This window comes from Macrobrachium rosenbergii, chromosome 55 (assembly GCF_040412425.1).
Source record: "Macrobrachium rosenbergii isolate ZJJX-2024 chromosome 55, ASM4041242v1, whole genome shotgun sequence".
NCBI classification, from domain to species: domain Eukaryota; kingdom Metazoa; phylum Arthropoda; class Malacostraca; order Decapoda; family Palaemonidae; genus Macrobrachium; species Macrobrachium rosenbergii.
Genome location: NC_089795.1, coordinates 91,085,981 through 91,104,229, shown reverse-complemented (window position 1 = coordinate 91,104,229; position 18,249 = coordinate 91,085,981). Strand labels below are relative to the sequence as shown.

The following is an 18,249-nucleotide window of genomic DNA, read 5'->3' as shown; positions in this document are numbered from 1 at the left end:
TTATATGTATTTTTCTATATAAATATATTATACATACATACACATATATATGTATATATATGCGTGTGTGTGTGTTTGTGCAGCAATAACCATAACAATAATCCACATAATTTTCAGTAAATAGTAAATTTGCACGTTAACAAATTGTCCTAAAATAACGACCATTGTCTGTCCGTCTGTCCGTGTCCCCTAATTTGCTGTAGTGGAAAACCCAACCCCCTCCAAAAAAAAATGATTTAACCATCCCACCCACACGCGTCGGACACCCTCAAATTGGTCCCAATCCACAAATTAACCCTTCCATTATCATTGGTGTTGTCAACGACGAGGTCACTTTGAGGAGAAGGTCTTAAGAAGAATCCCATCTGGGACACATCACAATAAGGAGAGGAATATTGTCTAGACGAAATTCTTCTCGCTTGTTTATCCTGACTCTGACTCTCTCTCTCTCTCTCTCTCTCTCTCTCTCTCTCTGGATACTTATCAGCTCTACCTCCTCTTTTCTTTTCTTATGTATTTATACACACACATATACATGTGTGTATTTATTTTCTACATATTTACACGTGTGTGTAAATATGTAGAAAAAAAGAGGCTAAGCTGATAAATAACAAGTTTAGAGAGAGAGAGAGAGAGAGAGAGAGAGAGAGAGAGAGAGAGAGAGAGAGAGAGAGAGATATATATATATATATATATATATATATATATATATATATATTTATATATTTATTTATATACATATGTGTATATGTATATTTATGTCTGTATGTATATAGATAAAAATTATCTTTATTTATATTTCAAATTTTTCATAAATATTTATATTTAGACAAAATTATCTTTATTTAGATTTCATAAATAACGTGATTATGGTCATAAATTTTGCAATAATATGTTAGTAAGTTAACTTAATCGTGTTTTTAACTTTATCAGAATCATTATCATTATTTTTATTATCATTACAATCTAAAAAAATTAATACGTACACCACAAATAAAAACGTATAAGCAAGTAAAACAAAAGTGTAGTAAGATAATCTTATTTGTTTTTCAAACAGCAAACCGTGTTGATATTTGCACAGCCATTCTGAAAACTATAATACCCTCACTCTTTTAAGATAAAAAAAAAATTTTAAACAATGTTTTCAAAGTTGTGCTGTAACTTACAATACACCATTGTGACTTTAAAATATCTAAATAATATAAGTACATATTTGTTACATTAAATTTATTTTATACTACCGGTTTTATAATGATAATTTTTCTTATTTTTACTATTATTGTTTCAATATTATTGCTGTCGTTAATATTATTATTAATAGGGTTATTCATTTTTATAATTTTTTCTCGTTTATCTAAATTTGTGTATATTGTATTGTCTCTGATTTGTATATTCCGTGTATGTGGCTCTGAGCTGAAATGAAGGATATTATTATTATTATTATTATTATTATTATTATTATTATTATTATTATTATTATTATTATTATTATTATTATTATTATTATTATTGATATAAATACCCCCTGCATATTATTATTACTATTATTATTATTATTATTATTATTATTATTATTATTATTATTATTATTATTTATTATTATTATTTCCCCTTTCATTCTAAACACTAATCTTTATAAATACAAATTATTATAGATAATCATGTACAATCAATTCTAGATAAAAACTGCTTTATTTACACATTTCTATTTTCTATCATTGCAGGTTAACGCGACAGGAAGTGAAAATTCCACCGAGTATATTTCCACCTCTCCTTCAGGAAAAAGTAAGTCCTATAAAATCTGTCTTAACGCTTGGCATAAATTAGAAGTAGCTAATACGAAGCACTTTTACGCTTCAGTAAATCTTCGTTACAGCTGCATTTAACGAGACGATTCGGTCGTATTCTCTTGGTCTACATTTTCATGTGGTCTGTTTACGGCTGCGTTCAATTTGGATGAAAAGGAAAAAAAATTGAGAAGAGATTTGCGCTATAATTGCTCGCCTGGTTTTTGTTTTTTTATTATTATTGCTGGTTTCTGGTGCGCGTTGCTACTGGGTATTGCGGGGGTTATTCTGAACATTGCTGTTTTTTGTTGCTAAATAATTTTCTCATATATATATATATATATATATATATATATATATATATATATATATATATATATATGTATGTATATATATGTATATATGTTTATATGTTTATATATATATATGTATACATATATATATGTTTATATATATATATATATATATATATTATATATATTATATATATATATATTTATATATATATATATATATATATGGTGCATATTTAATTAGATATACATTTTACATCTGAAGAATTTTTCCAGTGGATTTCAATTGTTTTGTTAACAAGTCAGAATTTTCTTTACCATATTCATTATTTACTTAATCTTCTGTTTCGTATGAATATTTTTTACTCATTCTTATCATTAATAACGAGAAAATTATATCTAGTTAAATATATATTAACCAGAGAAATATACATTTATATAGGCTGCACTCATAGATAGTCATAAAAATTTGTATTGATAAATAATGTGAAAGCATAACAAAACACACACGGATTAATCCCTCTGTGCAATCCAGAATAAATCCCGAAAAAATCCATCCTTAAATCTAGTTAAATATATATACATAAATAATACAAATATATAGATAATAATTTTTAATTTCTCAGTAAAAATTCTTCAGTTCTCTTATTGATAAACTATCTAAAAGCATAGAAAAACAGGCAATTAATCCCTTGATATAAATCCGGAAAAATCCCCCAATAATCCAACAGTGAAGTATAGCTATATATATGTATTTTCTGAACCCATATATAATCATGAATATTCGTATTGATAAATGATCTAAAAGCATTACACAACACACACGGAATTAATCCCTGGATATAAATCCGGGAAAGCCCTAAAATTCCCACACAAAATAAAAAGCAAATCCCAAAAAATGCTGAAAATCCAACACAAAATAAAGTGCAAATCCCAAAAAATCCTGAAAATCCAACACAAAATAAAGTACAAATCCCAAAAAATCCTGAAAATCCCACACAAAATAAAGTGCAAATTCAAAAAAAAAAAAAAACTGAAAATCCCACACAAAATAAAGTGCGAATCCTGAAAATCCCACATAAAATAAAGTGCAAATCCTGAGAATCCCACACAAAATAAAGTGCAAATCCTGAAAATCCCACACAAAATAAAGTCCAAATCCCAAAAAATCCTGAAAATCAAACACAAAATAAAGTGCATATCCCCCAAAAATTCTGATAATCCCACACAAAATAAAGTGCGAAGATAAGAGAATAAATAAAAAAAAAAATCCCACAAAATGCGGTGCCAAGACATTGCCCCTGTGGACCAACCGCTCCGTGACGTCACAGCCGGGTACCGGTACCGTACATGACTTACTCTCAAGGAATGTCTGAAAAGTTGGGGCTCTCTGCCTCGTCTCCTTTTTCCCCCTTCACAGCATAATGAACATCCCACAGGACTCCGGTTTCACCCTAACACACACACACACACACACACACACACACACACACACACACACACACACACACACACACAAGGATATTCAGGAGTTCTTTTTGTAGGTTTTTTTTTATATCCTGCTTGCGGTAGGTAAGGGATTTTTAGGAATTGTGGTTTTGTGTATTTTGGACTGTGGGTGGTTTTTCAGCTTTTATGTTTGTATACACATACACATCTGTGCACACACATACACACACATATATATACATATATATATATATATATATATATATATATATATATATATATATATATATATATATATATATATATATGTTGTGGTTTTGTATATTTTGGGCTGTGTTCGTTTTTACAGTTTTTATGCTTGTACAGTGTACACACATGTATGTATGTATGTAATCTATATGTGTGTGTGTGTGTACATGTGCATAAATTATTGGCTTTTGAAAGTCTCGCCTCCATCAATCTTTAACAAACAAATTTCAAATAACTAATGACATTGTAGGGCAGTGGTATTCAAACTTTTCCAACTAACCCCTTCACTCAGTATAGGTGGAAACCCGCCCCCCCTTACATACATGCATGCATGCAACTATATAAAAGCGCAGTTTAGTAGAATCAGTAGATGTTTTATGTGTATCACCTTGCACCTTCGGCCGTAAGGTGTGGTAATTCAACCAGTTTCCCATCTTAGATATTTAATTGTACAGTGAACAACACATGAAGGCCTCGAAACACAAGCGTAGTGGCGATCAGCTCGACATTACTGAAATTATCAGGAGTAGCTGGGTGGGACAGTCTGGGACGCGTACAAACTTCCGGCGTACCCGTGCAATTCACGTACTGAGTCAGCCTCTCTCTCTCTCTCTCTCTCTCTCTCTCTCTCTCTCTCTCTCTCTCTCTCTCTCTCTCAGTCATTCCTCCTCTCTCTGTCTCTCTCACTTTCTCAGTCATTCCTCTCTCTCTCTATCTCTCTCTCAGTCATTCTTCCCCCTCTCTCTCTCTCTCTCTCTCTCTCTCTCTCTCTCTCTCTCTCTCTCTCACACACAGTCATTCCTCCTCTCTCTCTCTCTCTCTCTCTCTCTCTCTCTCTCTTTCTCAGTAATTCCTCTTCTCTCTCAGTCCTCTCTCTCTCTCTCTCTCTCTCTCTCTCTCTCTCTCTCTCTCTCTCTCTCTCTCTCTCAGCCCCCTACGCTTTTTCTCCATCTTGCATCACAGGTAGGGAGATAATTATGAATGATATAGCAAGATGGATGCTTCCATTAATCATATTAATCATTCTTGTAGGGGAAGGTTTTTCTACCGTGAAAAAAAAACACACTACAAAGACTGAGGGTTTCTTTAGGTTTTTATAAAGCTTTAATTTAGTTCTTTGTTACTTCATACTCTTAATTACTCTTCAGTTTCTTTTTGTTCTTAATTATTCTTTACCTTAATAACTCCTTTTTCTCGTAGCTGTACTTTAAAATGGATGTCTAGATTATATGCTTGTTTTTTGTGAGAATTTACGAGTTTTAATAACAAAATTTATTAGGCCAGTTCTGGGAAATATTTGCTTAGAACGTTTGCTCTCTCTCTCTCTCTCTCTCTCTCTCTCTCTCTCTCTCTCTCTCTCTCTCTCTCTCGTTATCTGGAAAACACAGCTTCTTCTTTTATAATGTGAAATTCTCCGGGGAAATGTTGATATGCGAAATATGGATGCCTCTCTCTCTCTCTCTCTCTCTCTCTCTCTCTCTCTCTCTTCCAGATATCTGGAGACCATAGCTGTTTTGGTAAAGATAATTGTCGCTTAAGGGACAAATTATTATTATTATTATTATTATTATTATTATTATTATTATTATTATTATTATTATTATTATTATTATTATATATAAAGGGAAGTATATCTTTTCAAGGGCAGACGTTACATTACCCTCTTTGTATATCCTAAACACAAGACATTCCTTCTTTATAGCATCCTACGAGCACTTACAAGGACTCTGCCACAATGAGCTTCGGTTTAGCAAGTTGCAGGATCTTGTAGGATCTGTGTAGGATCTGTAATGTTTTACCTCCTGCTGACTTGGAAGTATCGGATTTGAGAAAAAACACGCGCATGCGCATCGAATTGCGTTTGGGTTCATAAGGAATCATTTCAATTTTTTTTAGTTATTTTTTTTTATTCAATATTTTTTCTATGAAAGTTTAACTAGTTATTTAATTCAATTTTTTTCTAATAAGATTTTTTTTCTAAAATGAAAGTTTAACTAGATTTTTTCAATGTTCTTCTATGAAAGTTTAACTAGATATTTCATTCAATTTTTTTCTAATAAGATTTTTTTCTAAAATGAAAGTTTAATTAGATTTTTTCAATCTTTTTCTATGAAAATTTAACTAGATATTTAATTCAGTTTTTTCTAATGGGATTTTTTTCTAAAATGAAAGTTTGACTAAATTTTTTTATTCAATATTTTTCTATGAAATTTTAACAAGATATTTAATTCAATATTTTTTTTAATAAACAAGATTTTTTTAAAATGTAAAGTTTAAGTAGATGTTTTTATTCAATATTTTTAAAATAAAAGTTTAAATAGATATATTTAGCTTAATATTTGTTTAATAAAACAATTTAAATGCATCATAGAGTCTTGATTTTTATGTTTTTTAATAAGTTTAGCTATATTTTTTATTTGATATTTTATTTTAAGAAAACATTTTAACTACATAAAGGTCTCGATTTTTTAAAATTAAATACTTTTATGGATAACAGAATCTCTTTATTTAGATTTCAAATGGTAAAAAGAGATCCGGTGTGGACCCCTGGACTCCTTTCAGCCAAACAAGACCTAGCGGAAATTGGTGCAAGAAAAGGTTTAAAGAAAATGAAGTCATAATAATAATAATAATAATAATAATAATAATAATAATAATAATAATAATAATAATAATAATAATAATTATTATTATTATTATTATTATTATTATTATTATTATTATTATTATTATTATTATTATTATAGGAGGCAAGACATTAAGGGGAAGATGTTAAAATTAAAATGCAGAAAGCAATGCAGTTGGTGACCTAAGGGATATTGCAAGGTACCCAGAGTGCAACAATAACCCCCTAATATTTGGCCCACCCCGCCCTCTCCCCAAAACCACCAAGATCAAGTAGGAACCACCCAAATCTGAGGTCCTACAAAGGAACCTCTCATTCGTGCTGTTAGTGTTCAGCATGCGTTGATCTGTTGTGGGGATTTGGTCATTGTCAGGGAAGAATGTGACTCCCTCTTGGGAAATCTGCAGAATTTGGTCCGTTTTGGCATGACAGAGGACCCATGTGTATTTTGGGAAGGCTGGAAGGTGTCCGCATGCTTGTGTGTGTTTGTGTGTGTGTGTGTGTTTGTTGTGTGTTTGTTGGGGTCAGGGGAATGTGTTTGTGAAATTTAATTTCACTATCTCAGTTGATTGATTATTTCTGCAATTATTTGTTTTTATGAATAACTAAGGAGTATATATATATATATATATATATATATATATATATATATATATATATATATATATATATATATATATATATATATATAATTACTCTCTCTCTCTCTCTCTCTCTCTCTCTCTCTCTCTCCTGACAACCTTGCGTTACTGAAGTGACGAAAAGAACATCAAAAACATTAACGATTTATCTCACCTTTTCATTAGTCCGATAAGAGAGAAATTCCATAATAATAATAATAATAATAATAATATATGAATTCATCATGTAGCCAAAGTTAGACACTGAATACACATATCTTGTAGCTTAATCTTGCGATCTTTGAATATAGTCTAACCCTGTGGTAACGGGTATGGTCTAACCACGGGTTAGACTGGACTCGTGCACACGTGGTTAAACTATTCCCCCGAGGGATAGACTATAAAACTGTTATAACCGCCAAGCTATTCCCACGCCAGATTTTCCCTTACTTTTCCTTCCTCATGATATCGCCGCCGGCTTATCTGATGGGCATCTTGATTATTGCTACCCCGTTAGGCGGGGCATGAGTGCCCAAATGCCCCTGTGGTGCTTGTAGGGTGGGCTGGGTGAGAAGGTCCTCTAAGCGAGAGATACATAAAGCCACTACTTGATATTGCTACCCCCGGGGGCGGGGAGTGGGTATGAGTGCCCAAATACCCCTATGGTACTTGTAGGTTGGTTGCATGACAAGTTCCTCAAAGCGAGAGGTACATAAATGCCACTATTTTATATTGCTACCCCCCGGGGGGAGGGGGTATGAGTGCCCAGATACCCCCGTGGTACTTGTTGGTTGGTTACGTGACAAGTTCCCCAAACCGAGAGGTACATAAAATTGCCACTACTTGCTATTGCTACCCCGTTGGGGGGGCGGGGTATGAGTGCCCAAATACCCCTGTGGTACTTGTAGGTAAGTTGGATGCCAAGGTCCTTGCAGTGAGAGGTACACAAGTACCCCTAACTTTCGGTATATGACCGTTGGTTGCCATAGCTAGGCCAAGGTCCTTGGGCTGTACAGGACCCATTTAAGGTAAAATCCTTCTCCCGCAGCCAAAGGCATGACCTGAAGGAGGGAGAGAGACTTTCTCAGGTCTTGATCAAAGGAATGGACCAACTTTGCCTTTGGGTAAACTGTAATGTACTTTGAAATAAATGGATAAGTGGCTTACGTATTTAGCAAGCTTCGTGGTCTTGTAGAGTTCTGCAACCAGTCAGTGGGAAGTTCTTACCACATCTGTCTTCCTGTCATTACAGAGAATTACATTATTATTTCTGTCTTACAGTCATTACAGAGAATTACGTAATTTTTCGAGAAACATTACAAAAGTCTTGAAGCTGTATATACCAGAACCCATCAGAACGTGAGACCTCAGTCTTGGAGAAGGACCTTATTCTTCAGACTCTTAGGTCTGAAGGGTAGACTTTCTGGTCTGAAGTACCTCCAGATCGTGTTGTCTTGGTCAGCAGCTGTCTTCTGAAGGCTCATTTTTGTTATTGACACCTACCCGTTTCTTGTAGGAGGTGGAAGACGGGTTGAGGGGAGGTGGAGGGTGGGGAGGGGGGGGGGGGGAAGGCAGAGGCCGTCAATAGGCCCTCATACCAAAGAGGGTATCCCAAAGGCGCCGCCCTCTGACAAGGTCGTGTTAGTATCTTATTGGATGTGGTCGTTTGACCGTTCGAGGAATAAGTTTCAGGCCGTGTAGTTAAGAGGTCGTCAAGTGTGACAGCGCCGAGGGCCTCCTCCTCCTCCTCCTCCTCCTCCTCCTCCTGACCAACGGGTCTACCTTCTGAGACTAGTTTTCTTCCTTTGTTTTCCTCTTCTTGATTTTTTTTTCTTCATCTCCAACTTTCTCAAACTGTTTATTCTCAACTTCTCTTGCTTACCTGAGGTCACCTCTACCAGCTTTATTTCAAAATCTGTCAACTGCTTTCTTCCTAATGATCTGCACCCTTCCTTCTTCCTGCGTCTCTTCCACGTTTTCTTCCTGAATTTATCTTCCTACTTCTTTCTTTGTTCAGTAGCTCCTCCCAGTTTCATTTCCAACGTTGTTTATAAAACCCTTTCTCTTTCCTTCTCAACTTTCTCGATGCATTTGCATTGCAAACTATATATATCTATTGATATTTACTTTCAAGTCTGTCAGCATCTCTCTCTCTCTCTCTCTCTCTCTCTCTCTCTCTCTCTCTCTCTCTCTCTCTCTCTCTCTAACTGTTTACTTTCAATATCTTTTCCTTATCGCCTCCCTGAGGTCGTCTTATCCAGTTTTCTTCCTAATGACCATAGATATCTGTTAATATTTACTTCCAAGTCTCTCTCTCTCTCTCTCTCTCTCTCTCTCTCTCTCTCTCTCTCTCTCTCTCTCTCTCTCTCTCTCTTCCGCATTTCGTCACAGCCACATTTTTCCCCTTCCCCTTTGATGTTCCGTAACTCTGATTACTCTACTTGTCTTTCATGACAAGGAAATCAACACGAAATCCCAGCGGGCGCAAGTGTCTCGCCTTGCGGTACTCCGGGAGTTTTCTGAATTGCCGCTTTTGATGGAGACACGTCAGCTATAAGTAGAGGTGTTGCATTTCTGTTGCCATTTTTTGGGATGGAAATACTTTTAATGGATCTTATTTCTCTTTCGCTTATGTTATCATTGTGTTGATAGTTTTTTTACATTTGTGATTTGGCGTGTGATCTGTCATTAAATTTGATTCAAATTTGTCTGAATGTTTATATTTTTTGTTTATGGGTTTTGTCATCGTGGTTTATTGTGTAATCTGCGCAGCATTTTCTTCATAGCTGACTCAGGAAGGCAGTTATTATGTTTACAGTTTTTGTCATTAGTGATTTGCTGTGTAATTTGTCATTATATTTGATGCAAATGTAGTAAATAATTTATCTGAATTTTTCCATTTTGTTTAAAGGTTTTTCATTAGTGTTTTTATGTGAAATCTCATTAAATTTGATTTAAATGAAGTAAATGATTTATCTTAATTTTTCCATTTTGCTTACATACAGTTTTTGTCAATAATGATTTGATGTGTAATCTGTCATTAAATTTGATTCAAATTTAGTAAATAATTCATCAGAACTTTTTCATTTCGTTTTATAGTTTTTGTCATGAAATTTGATTTAAATGTAGTCAACGATTTGTCTGAATATTTTAGCAATTTTCTTCATAGCTGAATCAGATAGGCACTCACGAAAACAGCCCCCCTTATCTTAATCACCATCATGATACACTATAAAGTACCCAATCACCATACACAATATTACCGCATAAACATGCCCGCCATCACAGTATATAAGGTACTTAATACCTACACTCATTATATCGCAGCATTATAAACACGATGATGAACAAGGCAACCATCGCCATACGAGTACATTATAGAGTACATCATCATCATATACATTATTACCTCGTGAAGATTATGATGTACAAGTCGACCTCTAAGCACTGGGGGTATAATGCCCTAATGCCCATTAGTGTACCCTTTCGTAAGAGGCTTTTTAAACCTCCAGTCCAGGTTTGACCCCGATAAAAGGAGGCGTGGTCAGGTGGACGTAACCCCGCTCGTGGACTTTGACCCCGAGAGAAGGGGCGTGGCCTAATGGACTTCGATTTAAGGTAAAATTTTTGGACTTTTAAAGGCATTCACTTGCCTGAAGGGGGTTAGTGCCTTCAGTGCACCACTTGACAGAGAGTGTTTGCAACATCCCTCTGGCCTTAGCTTTTTACTTTACCTCCACTCCCGTTTCCTTTTCTTTCTCCTTGCTGTCCACCCTCTCTAACTGTCTCTTAAGTGTCTTTCTTTAGTGTAACTGTGGGGTTTTTCTCCTTGTATTCCATCTCCTTTATTTACTAGATTATTATTATTATTATTATTATTATTATTATTATTATTATTATTATTATTATTATTATTATTCAGAAGATGAACACTATGTATATGGAACAAAGTTCGTTGGGCGAGTGGGTTCCGTTCTCAGCTAGCACTCTGCTGGCCGCGAGTTCGAATCTCCGACCGGCCGGTGAAGAATAAGAATTTATTTCTGGTGATAGAAATTCGTTTCTCGCTCTAATGTGGTTCGGATTCCACAATAAGCCGTAGGTCCCGTTGCTAGGTAACCAATTGGTTCTTAGCCACGTAAAATAAATCTAATCCTTGGGGCCAGCCCTCTCTAGGAGAGCTGTTAATCAGCGCAGTGGTCTGGTTAAACTAAGATATATTTATATGGAACAAGCCCACCAAAGGGGCCATTGACTTGAAATTCAGACTTCCAAAGAATATTATGTTGTTCATTTAAAAGCAGTAACAGAAGGAAATAGAAAATTCAAAAAGAAGAGATTAGTTTTGGAAAAGAGAAAATAAATTAACAAATTAATAAACAGATATAAATGTATGTAAATTTATTCAAATATAAGGAGAAATGTAACAGCTCCCTCATTTTACTGTTGTAGGAAGCCTGAATTGGTCAAAAATGCCTCGGTGCTTGGCTCGACAGCCTAAATTTCATAACTGACCATCCTCTGCGTGCCAAGAGCAACCAGGTTTGCTGAACAGCAGAAGCACCAATATGCTGTAAATGTCGAACTTCTCCGAAGTTCCAGAGGTCCTCCTTTATTCCTCGCACCGTTGGGCTGTGGAACAGCCCCCCTTCAGAGGATGTCGTGCAGTTGGAACTTCTTCAGAAGTTCAAGCAAAGATGCAATGGATTACTACCCTAATACTATTGTCCCTCCATTTTGATACATTTTTATCTATTTATTGGTTTAATTTATTTTTTATTTTCTTTTTTTTTAATAAGTGGGATCTCTTATTTCTGTATTTCCTCTTACTTAATAACAATAATAATAATAATAATAATAATAATAATAATAATAATAATAATGGCCCCTGTGGTGGTCTTGTTCCATATGAATAGGCTTCGTCTTCTGAATAATAATAATAATAATAATAATAATAATAATAATAATAATAATAATAATAATAATAATGGCCCTGTGGTGGGCTTGTTCCATATGAATAGGTTTCATCTTCTGAATAATAATAATAATAATAATAATAATAATAATAATAATAATAATAATAATAACAACAATGGCCCCTGTGGTGGGCTTGTTCCATATGAATAGGCTTCGTCTTCTGAATAATAATAATAATAATAATAATAATAATAATAATAATAATAATGGCCCAGTGGGCTTGTTCTATATGGATAGGTTTCATCTTCTGAATAATAATAATAATAATAATAATAATAATAATAATAATAATAATAATAATAATAATAATAATAATAATAATAATAATAATGGCCCCTGTTGTGGGCTTGTTCCATATGAATAGGTTTCATCTTCTGAATAATAATAATAATAATAATAATAATAATAATAATAATAATAATAATAATAATAATAATAATAATAATAATAATAATAATAATCAGAGCAAAGCCAGCAATACATTTATAGCAGACACGACGCCTCTGACATACAAATTAAAGACACACACAGACACACACAGACACTCTGATTTACTACACCCAACGAACTTGGCTGTTCCCATAGCCGTCCCTCCCCTAAGGACATTGGAACTTATGCAAGACGTTGTTCCAGGTGAAAGTCTGTATTTAAAGTCTGCACTTGAAGTTTGTGTTTAAAGTCTGTATTTACAGGGGAGGAACGAGTCACCCTTGGGAACCCCAGGGTGTGAAGGAAAAGGTCTTTCTCAAACCAGGGTGGGTTTCTACGCCTGACTGACCTATTTTGTTGCACCACGAGAGTTTTGTGGCCGCGGGATTGAAGTGCAGGCACCTTGCTTACTCACTCACTTACTTACTTATTTACTTACTTACTTATTTATTGACTTATTTACTTATTCATTTATTTACTTGCTTGCTTATTTATTTATTTACTTATTTATTTATTTACTTACTTACTCCCTCACTCACTTATTTACTTACTTACTTACTTACTTACTTACTTACTTACTTACTTACTTACAACTCCCTCACTTACTTACTCCCTCCCTTACTTACTTACTTACTCCCTCCCTCCCTCACTTACTTACTAACTCCCTCACTTAATCACTTACTCAATTATTTAAGTAACTTGTGGTCACGTGTGTGCTATTGTCAACTCATGTTGTGATCTTGTTGCAATGGCATAAGGCCCCAGGTCAGGCTTTTTAAGCGTGAGAAGGTTCGATCTTGCGTATGTTTGTAAAGATAGTGTGTGTGTTTGTGTATGTGTGTATGTGATTGTGGGTATATATATATATATATATATATATATATATATATATATATATATATATATATATATATATATATATATATATATATATATATATATATATATATAATATAAAAATGTATGTGTATCTGTCATTTCAACACTAAGAAAACAAGTTAAAAATGCGCCGAAGTTTTTTCGGCGCAGTCGAGTTTTCTGTACAGCGCATAATCAAGGCCACCGGAAATAGATCTATCTTTAGGTGGTCTCGGTTTAATGCTGCATGAGCCGAAGTCCATGAAACTCTCAGCCGGCCGTGGTGACCTGTGTTGTTGCGTTGCCAGAAGCACGATTATTTCTAAATTTAACCTTAAATAAAATAAAAACTACTGAGGCTAGAGGGCTGCAATTTGGTATGTTTGATGATTGGAGGGTGGATGATCAACATACCAATTTGCAGCCCTCTAGCCTCAGTAGTTTTTAAGATCTGAGGGCGGACAGAAAAAAAGTGCGGACAGAAAAAGTGCGAACGGACAGACAAAGCCAGCACAATAGTTTTCTTTTTGGAGAACTGAAATTGTGCTGTTTCTTTAGTAACAAAATTGTTCCAATAATTTGTAGATTCCTTGTTTCCAGTGATTCAGAAAAAACAGTCTCTGGTAAAAATACAATTTTTTTGTGGGAAAACACGAATTTTGCAGATTACACCATTTTTCAAATAAAAAAATTACTTTCAACATATATTTTTTGAGCGATAAAGATAATATTTCGCCGAATAACACACGAGTTTCATAAAAACAGTTTTTCTAGCAAAAAAAGATTATTTGAATAATGGTTTACTGCATTTGAGAGGTATCTTTTTGGAAGAACGTAATATCCGTGAAATCAATCATTAATGATTTTAACGAGAGCAGTTTTTTTTAGAAATACTTTTTTTTGGGGAAAAACATAATTTCCTCAGTAGTTTTTAAGATCTGAGGGCGGACAGAATAAAGTGCTGACGGACAGACAAAGCCGGCACAATAGTTTTCTTTTATGGAAAACTAAAAATGAAAATTTAAAAGGAATATGAATGATTGACATCACTAATCCAATAAAGTATGAGTTTGTTAAGCATCAACAAGCCTATGTATCTTGGTGCAATCGGCAGGATGTCACAAAGAAACCCCAAAGCTCTTTGGTGCCAGAATAGAAAAGATTTCAGCTATTGTAAGAGGCAATAAAATTTGAATGCACTTAAGCAGCGAGCGAACGAAACAAAACGACACGAGATAATGAGAACCGTAAAAGAAAATTGGGAGATAGCAAGAGCAGAAGGAAACTGCTAAAAGTGAAAGTGAAAGAGATGGCAACACACCCCTACCCCACCCCTAAACCCCCTTCCCCCCCTTCTCCAAGTCCAGACAATATAGAACGGAGGTGATACAGGTAATGATCACGACACCTTTGGGGTCCCAGGTAAAATAAAATAAAAGAATATGAAAAAAAATCTTGCATTGTTATTTTTAAGTTTTAAATCATTTTCCCCCACAAATTTAGGGCCAAATGATGGATATTTGGGAAGATAGAGTATGTGTGAAGTGTGCATATTAGTTCTAAGGTTCTGAGGTGAAGTGGAAAATACGCGTATTATTCTCTCTCTCTCTCTCTCTCTCTCTCTCTCTCTCTCTCTCTCTCTCTCTCTCTCTCTCTCTCTCTCTCTCCTATTCTTCATTGACTGAAAAAAGAATGAAATGTGCATATTGATACTCAAGTTCTAAGGTGAAATGGGAAGTTTCCTATTTCTCTCTCTCTCTCTCTCTCTCTCTCTCTCTCTCTCTCTCTCTCTCTCTCTCTCTCTCACACACACAAACATTCTGCAATTCTTCATTGGCTAAAAAAAAACATAAGAATTATGTACATTCATATCAAGATTCTGAGGTGAAATGGGAAGTGCGCTAATCTCTCTCTCTCTCTCTCTCTCTCTCTCTCTCTCTCTCTCTCTCTCTCTCTCTCTCTCTCTCTCTTCAATTCTTCATTGGCTGATAAAAAAGAAATGAAGTGCGCATATTCGTAATAAGATTCTGAGTTGAAGTAAGAAATAACGCTAATCTCTCTCTCTCTCTCTCTCTCTCTCTCTCTCTCTCTCTCTCTCTCTCTCTCTCAGCACCTTCCATGCCTGCGGTAATGCAAATCACATGCAATTGCAATCACGTCGAGATTGTGCTCAAGCACTTGAAAGAAAGAAGAAGAAGAAGAAGAAGAGAGAGAGAGAGAGAGAGAGAGAGAGAGAGAGAGAGAGAGAGAGAGAGGTTAGTCGTGATTCGTGAATGTTTTAACAGCTTATTTAATTCTGATATTTTATGCCTGAAGGGAAATCCTTGTAGGTACGTGACAGGGTGTTCCCTCTGCGTAAGAACTTGATCAGCGAGAGAGAGAGAGAGAGAGAGAGAGAGAGAGAGAGAGAGAGAGAGAGACTGTAAAACAAGCTTGAGATGTGTTTACGATCCCATAAAATCAAATTAAGAGCAGAAATAACTTAATATGGAGTACCTTTTTAACTTACATTTTAGAACTCTCTCTCTCTCTCTCTCTCTCTCTCTCTCTCTCTCTCTCTCTCTCTCTCTCTCTCTCTCTCTCTCTCTTCTTCTTCTTTTTCTTCCTTTTACATTCATATGCGTACTGCGTCTTCACAGAATCCAACAGCCAACGCCTCAAGGATCCATGCGTACACGATCAGGAATCAGCGTAGCGTATCATGACCTTTAAATATTTTTCTGCTCTTTTTTTTTTCATAATCATCTCCTCCTCCTCCTTCCTCAGAAGGTGTTCCTACCTGGGAAAGGGGCGCCCTTCTAATAATTCTGACGTTGCTTCTTCAGGTGTGGTCACGCCTTTGAGGCTGCAATTTTTTTTTTTTTTTTTATCTTCTGTTCCTTCGTCGCTCTGACATTATTTTCTTCCTCCGTTGGTGAGGTATTGCTTCTTCAGGATGGGTCAGCCTTTGAAGGATTTAGGGAATGAGAGAGAGAGAGAGAGAGATCTTCTGATTCAGGCAGTCACAAAATGATGGGGAGAGATTTGAGACATTCAGACGTTGGTGAAGGATTCAGAATGAGAGAGAGAGAGAGAGAGAGAGAGAGAGAGAGAGAGAGAGAGAGAGAGAGAGAGTCAGAAAAGGAGAGAGTGAGAAGAGACAGAGAGAAAGAGAGAGGTAAGACATTCAGGCAGTCACAAAATGGGATAGAGAGAGAGAGAGAGAGTCAGAAAAGGGGAGAGAGAGAGAGAGAGAGATAGTAGTCAAGAGACAATCAGACGTGAATTGAGAAAAGAGAGAGAGAGAGAGAGAGAGAGAGCGGTGGAGAGTTAATTACCTTGAAAATTCCATTTTTCCCTTGTTGACCTAAACACTGAATTACACACGATGGTTTTTCAGCTGTGGTTGATAGCAGCCAGTGGAAAAAGAGCATATAGACCCCTATTCCAAGACTGGATAAGAGGGCAGGGCCAAGCTGAGAACCAACCCCAAATCTTTAAGCAAAACGAGAAACATTACCTAAAGCTTAACAGCCAGGCTCAAGAGTCAATACTCAATTCCTTTCTATAATGCTCAAAAAAATCAATCAAATAAATAACATTTCTTCTTTCAGATTCTCGTAGATTTTACATGAGAATTATTACTAAAAGATGATGATGATGATGATAGTTAACATCAAGATTCTACGTGAGAATCACTACTAAATCCTGATAACAGGGAGATGGTTGTCTTCCGGGCGTTCGGTTGTAAACACCGACCATAAAATGCGGTCCTGGAATGATAACTGGAAAAAGCCACCTCTTCTGCTACTAATCTTTGTAGAGCCATTCTTCCCTCTACTTGGAATCGTGATGAGAGAGAGAGAGAGAGAGAGAGAGAGAGAGAGAGAGAGAGAGAGAGAGAGAGAGAGAGACTTTCCAACAGACAGTCAGAAGAGAGAGAGAGAGAGAGAGAGAGAAAGATAGACATTAGAGAGACAGCCTGTAAAGTAGAGAGAGAGAGAGAGAGAAGAATGACAGTAGAGAGACAGTCTGAAAAGGAGAAAGAGAGAGAGAGAGAAATAGAGAGAGAAAATAGAAGATAGACAGAGAGACAACCTGAAAAGGATAGAGAGAGAGAGAGAGAGAGAGAGAGAGAGAGAGAGAGAGAAATGATTACTTTCTTGTAACTCGTTATTCGCAACAGAATATTATGAGAGATTAGAGGCAATATGATTCGTCATATTGTCATCTCCTCTCTTTGTTTGGAATCATGATAAGTGAGGCGATTAAGTGAGAGAGAGAGAGAGAGAGAGAGAGAGAGAGAGAGATCCTTTTAATAATCTTTGAAAACCGAAAGGTTAAATACGCTGGAATCTCCACCAACGCATTTTTCCATTGCTTGCTTTGACCACTTGTTTATCCCCTGTTATTTTCTGCTCTCTCTCTCTCTCTCTCTCTCTCTCTCTCTCTCTCTCTCTCTCTCTCTCTCTCTCTCTCTCTCTCTCTCATACATGTGTCCTCCATTGGTTCTCACTCATTTATTTCATATATGTCATCTTCCATCTTCTAATCCCTTCCTTCACTTATTTTATTTCTTATTCTCTCTCTCTCTCTCTCTCTCTCTCTCTCTCTCTCTCTCTCTCTCTCTCTCTCTCGTATGTCCTCCATTGCATGTCACTCATTTATTCCATGTGTCTCATCTTCCATCTTCCAATCCCTTCCTTCAGTCATTCCTTATTCCTCCACCGCCTCTCTCTCTCTCTCTCTCTCTCTCTCTCTCTCTCTCTCTCTCTCTCTCTCTCTCTCTCTCTCTCTCTCTGTCATTTATTTCATATGTCTCATCTTCCATATTCCAATCCCTTCCTTCTCTCTCTCTCTCTCTCTCTCTCTCTCTCTCTCTCTCTCTCTCTCTCTCTCTCTCTCTCATTAATCCTCCATTACTTCTCATGCATTTAATCCCTTCATCTCATCTTCCAATCTTTTCCTTCACTCATTTGTTA

General features: G+C 35.6%; 1 protein-coding gene across 1 annotated transcript in view; it reads left to right on the top strand.

Moving 5' to 3' along the window:
* LOC136835876 (uncharacterized) overlaps nucleotides 1–10,626 on the top strand; it is a 159,872-nt gene extending 149,246 nt beyond the window's left edge. Inside the window, exons 4-5 of the mRNA XM_067099722.1 lie at nucleotides 1,725–1,785; nucleotides 10,537–10,626. Coding sequence (XP_066955823.1) covers nucleotides 1,725–1,785; nucleotides 10,537–10,626 — 151 coding nt within the window. The remainder of the gene's footprint in view (nucleotides 1–1,724; nucleotides 1,786–10,536) is intronic.
* The last annotated feature ends 7,623 nt before the right edge of the window (nucleotides 10,627–18,249 follow it).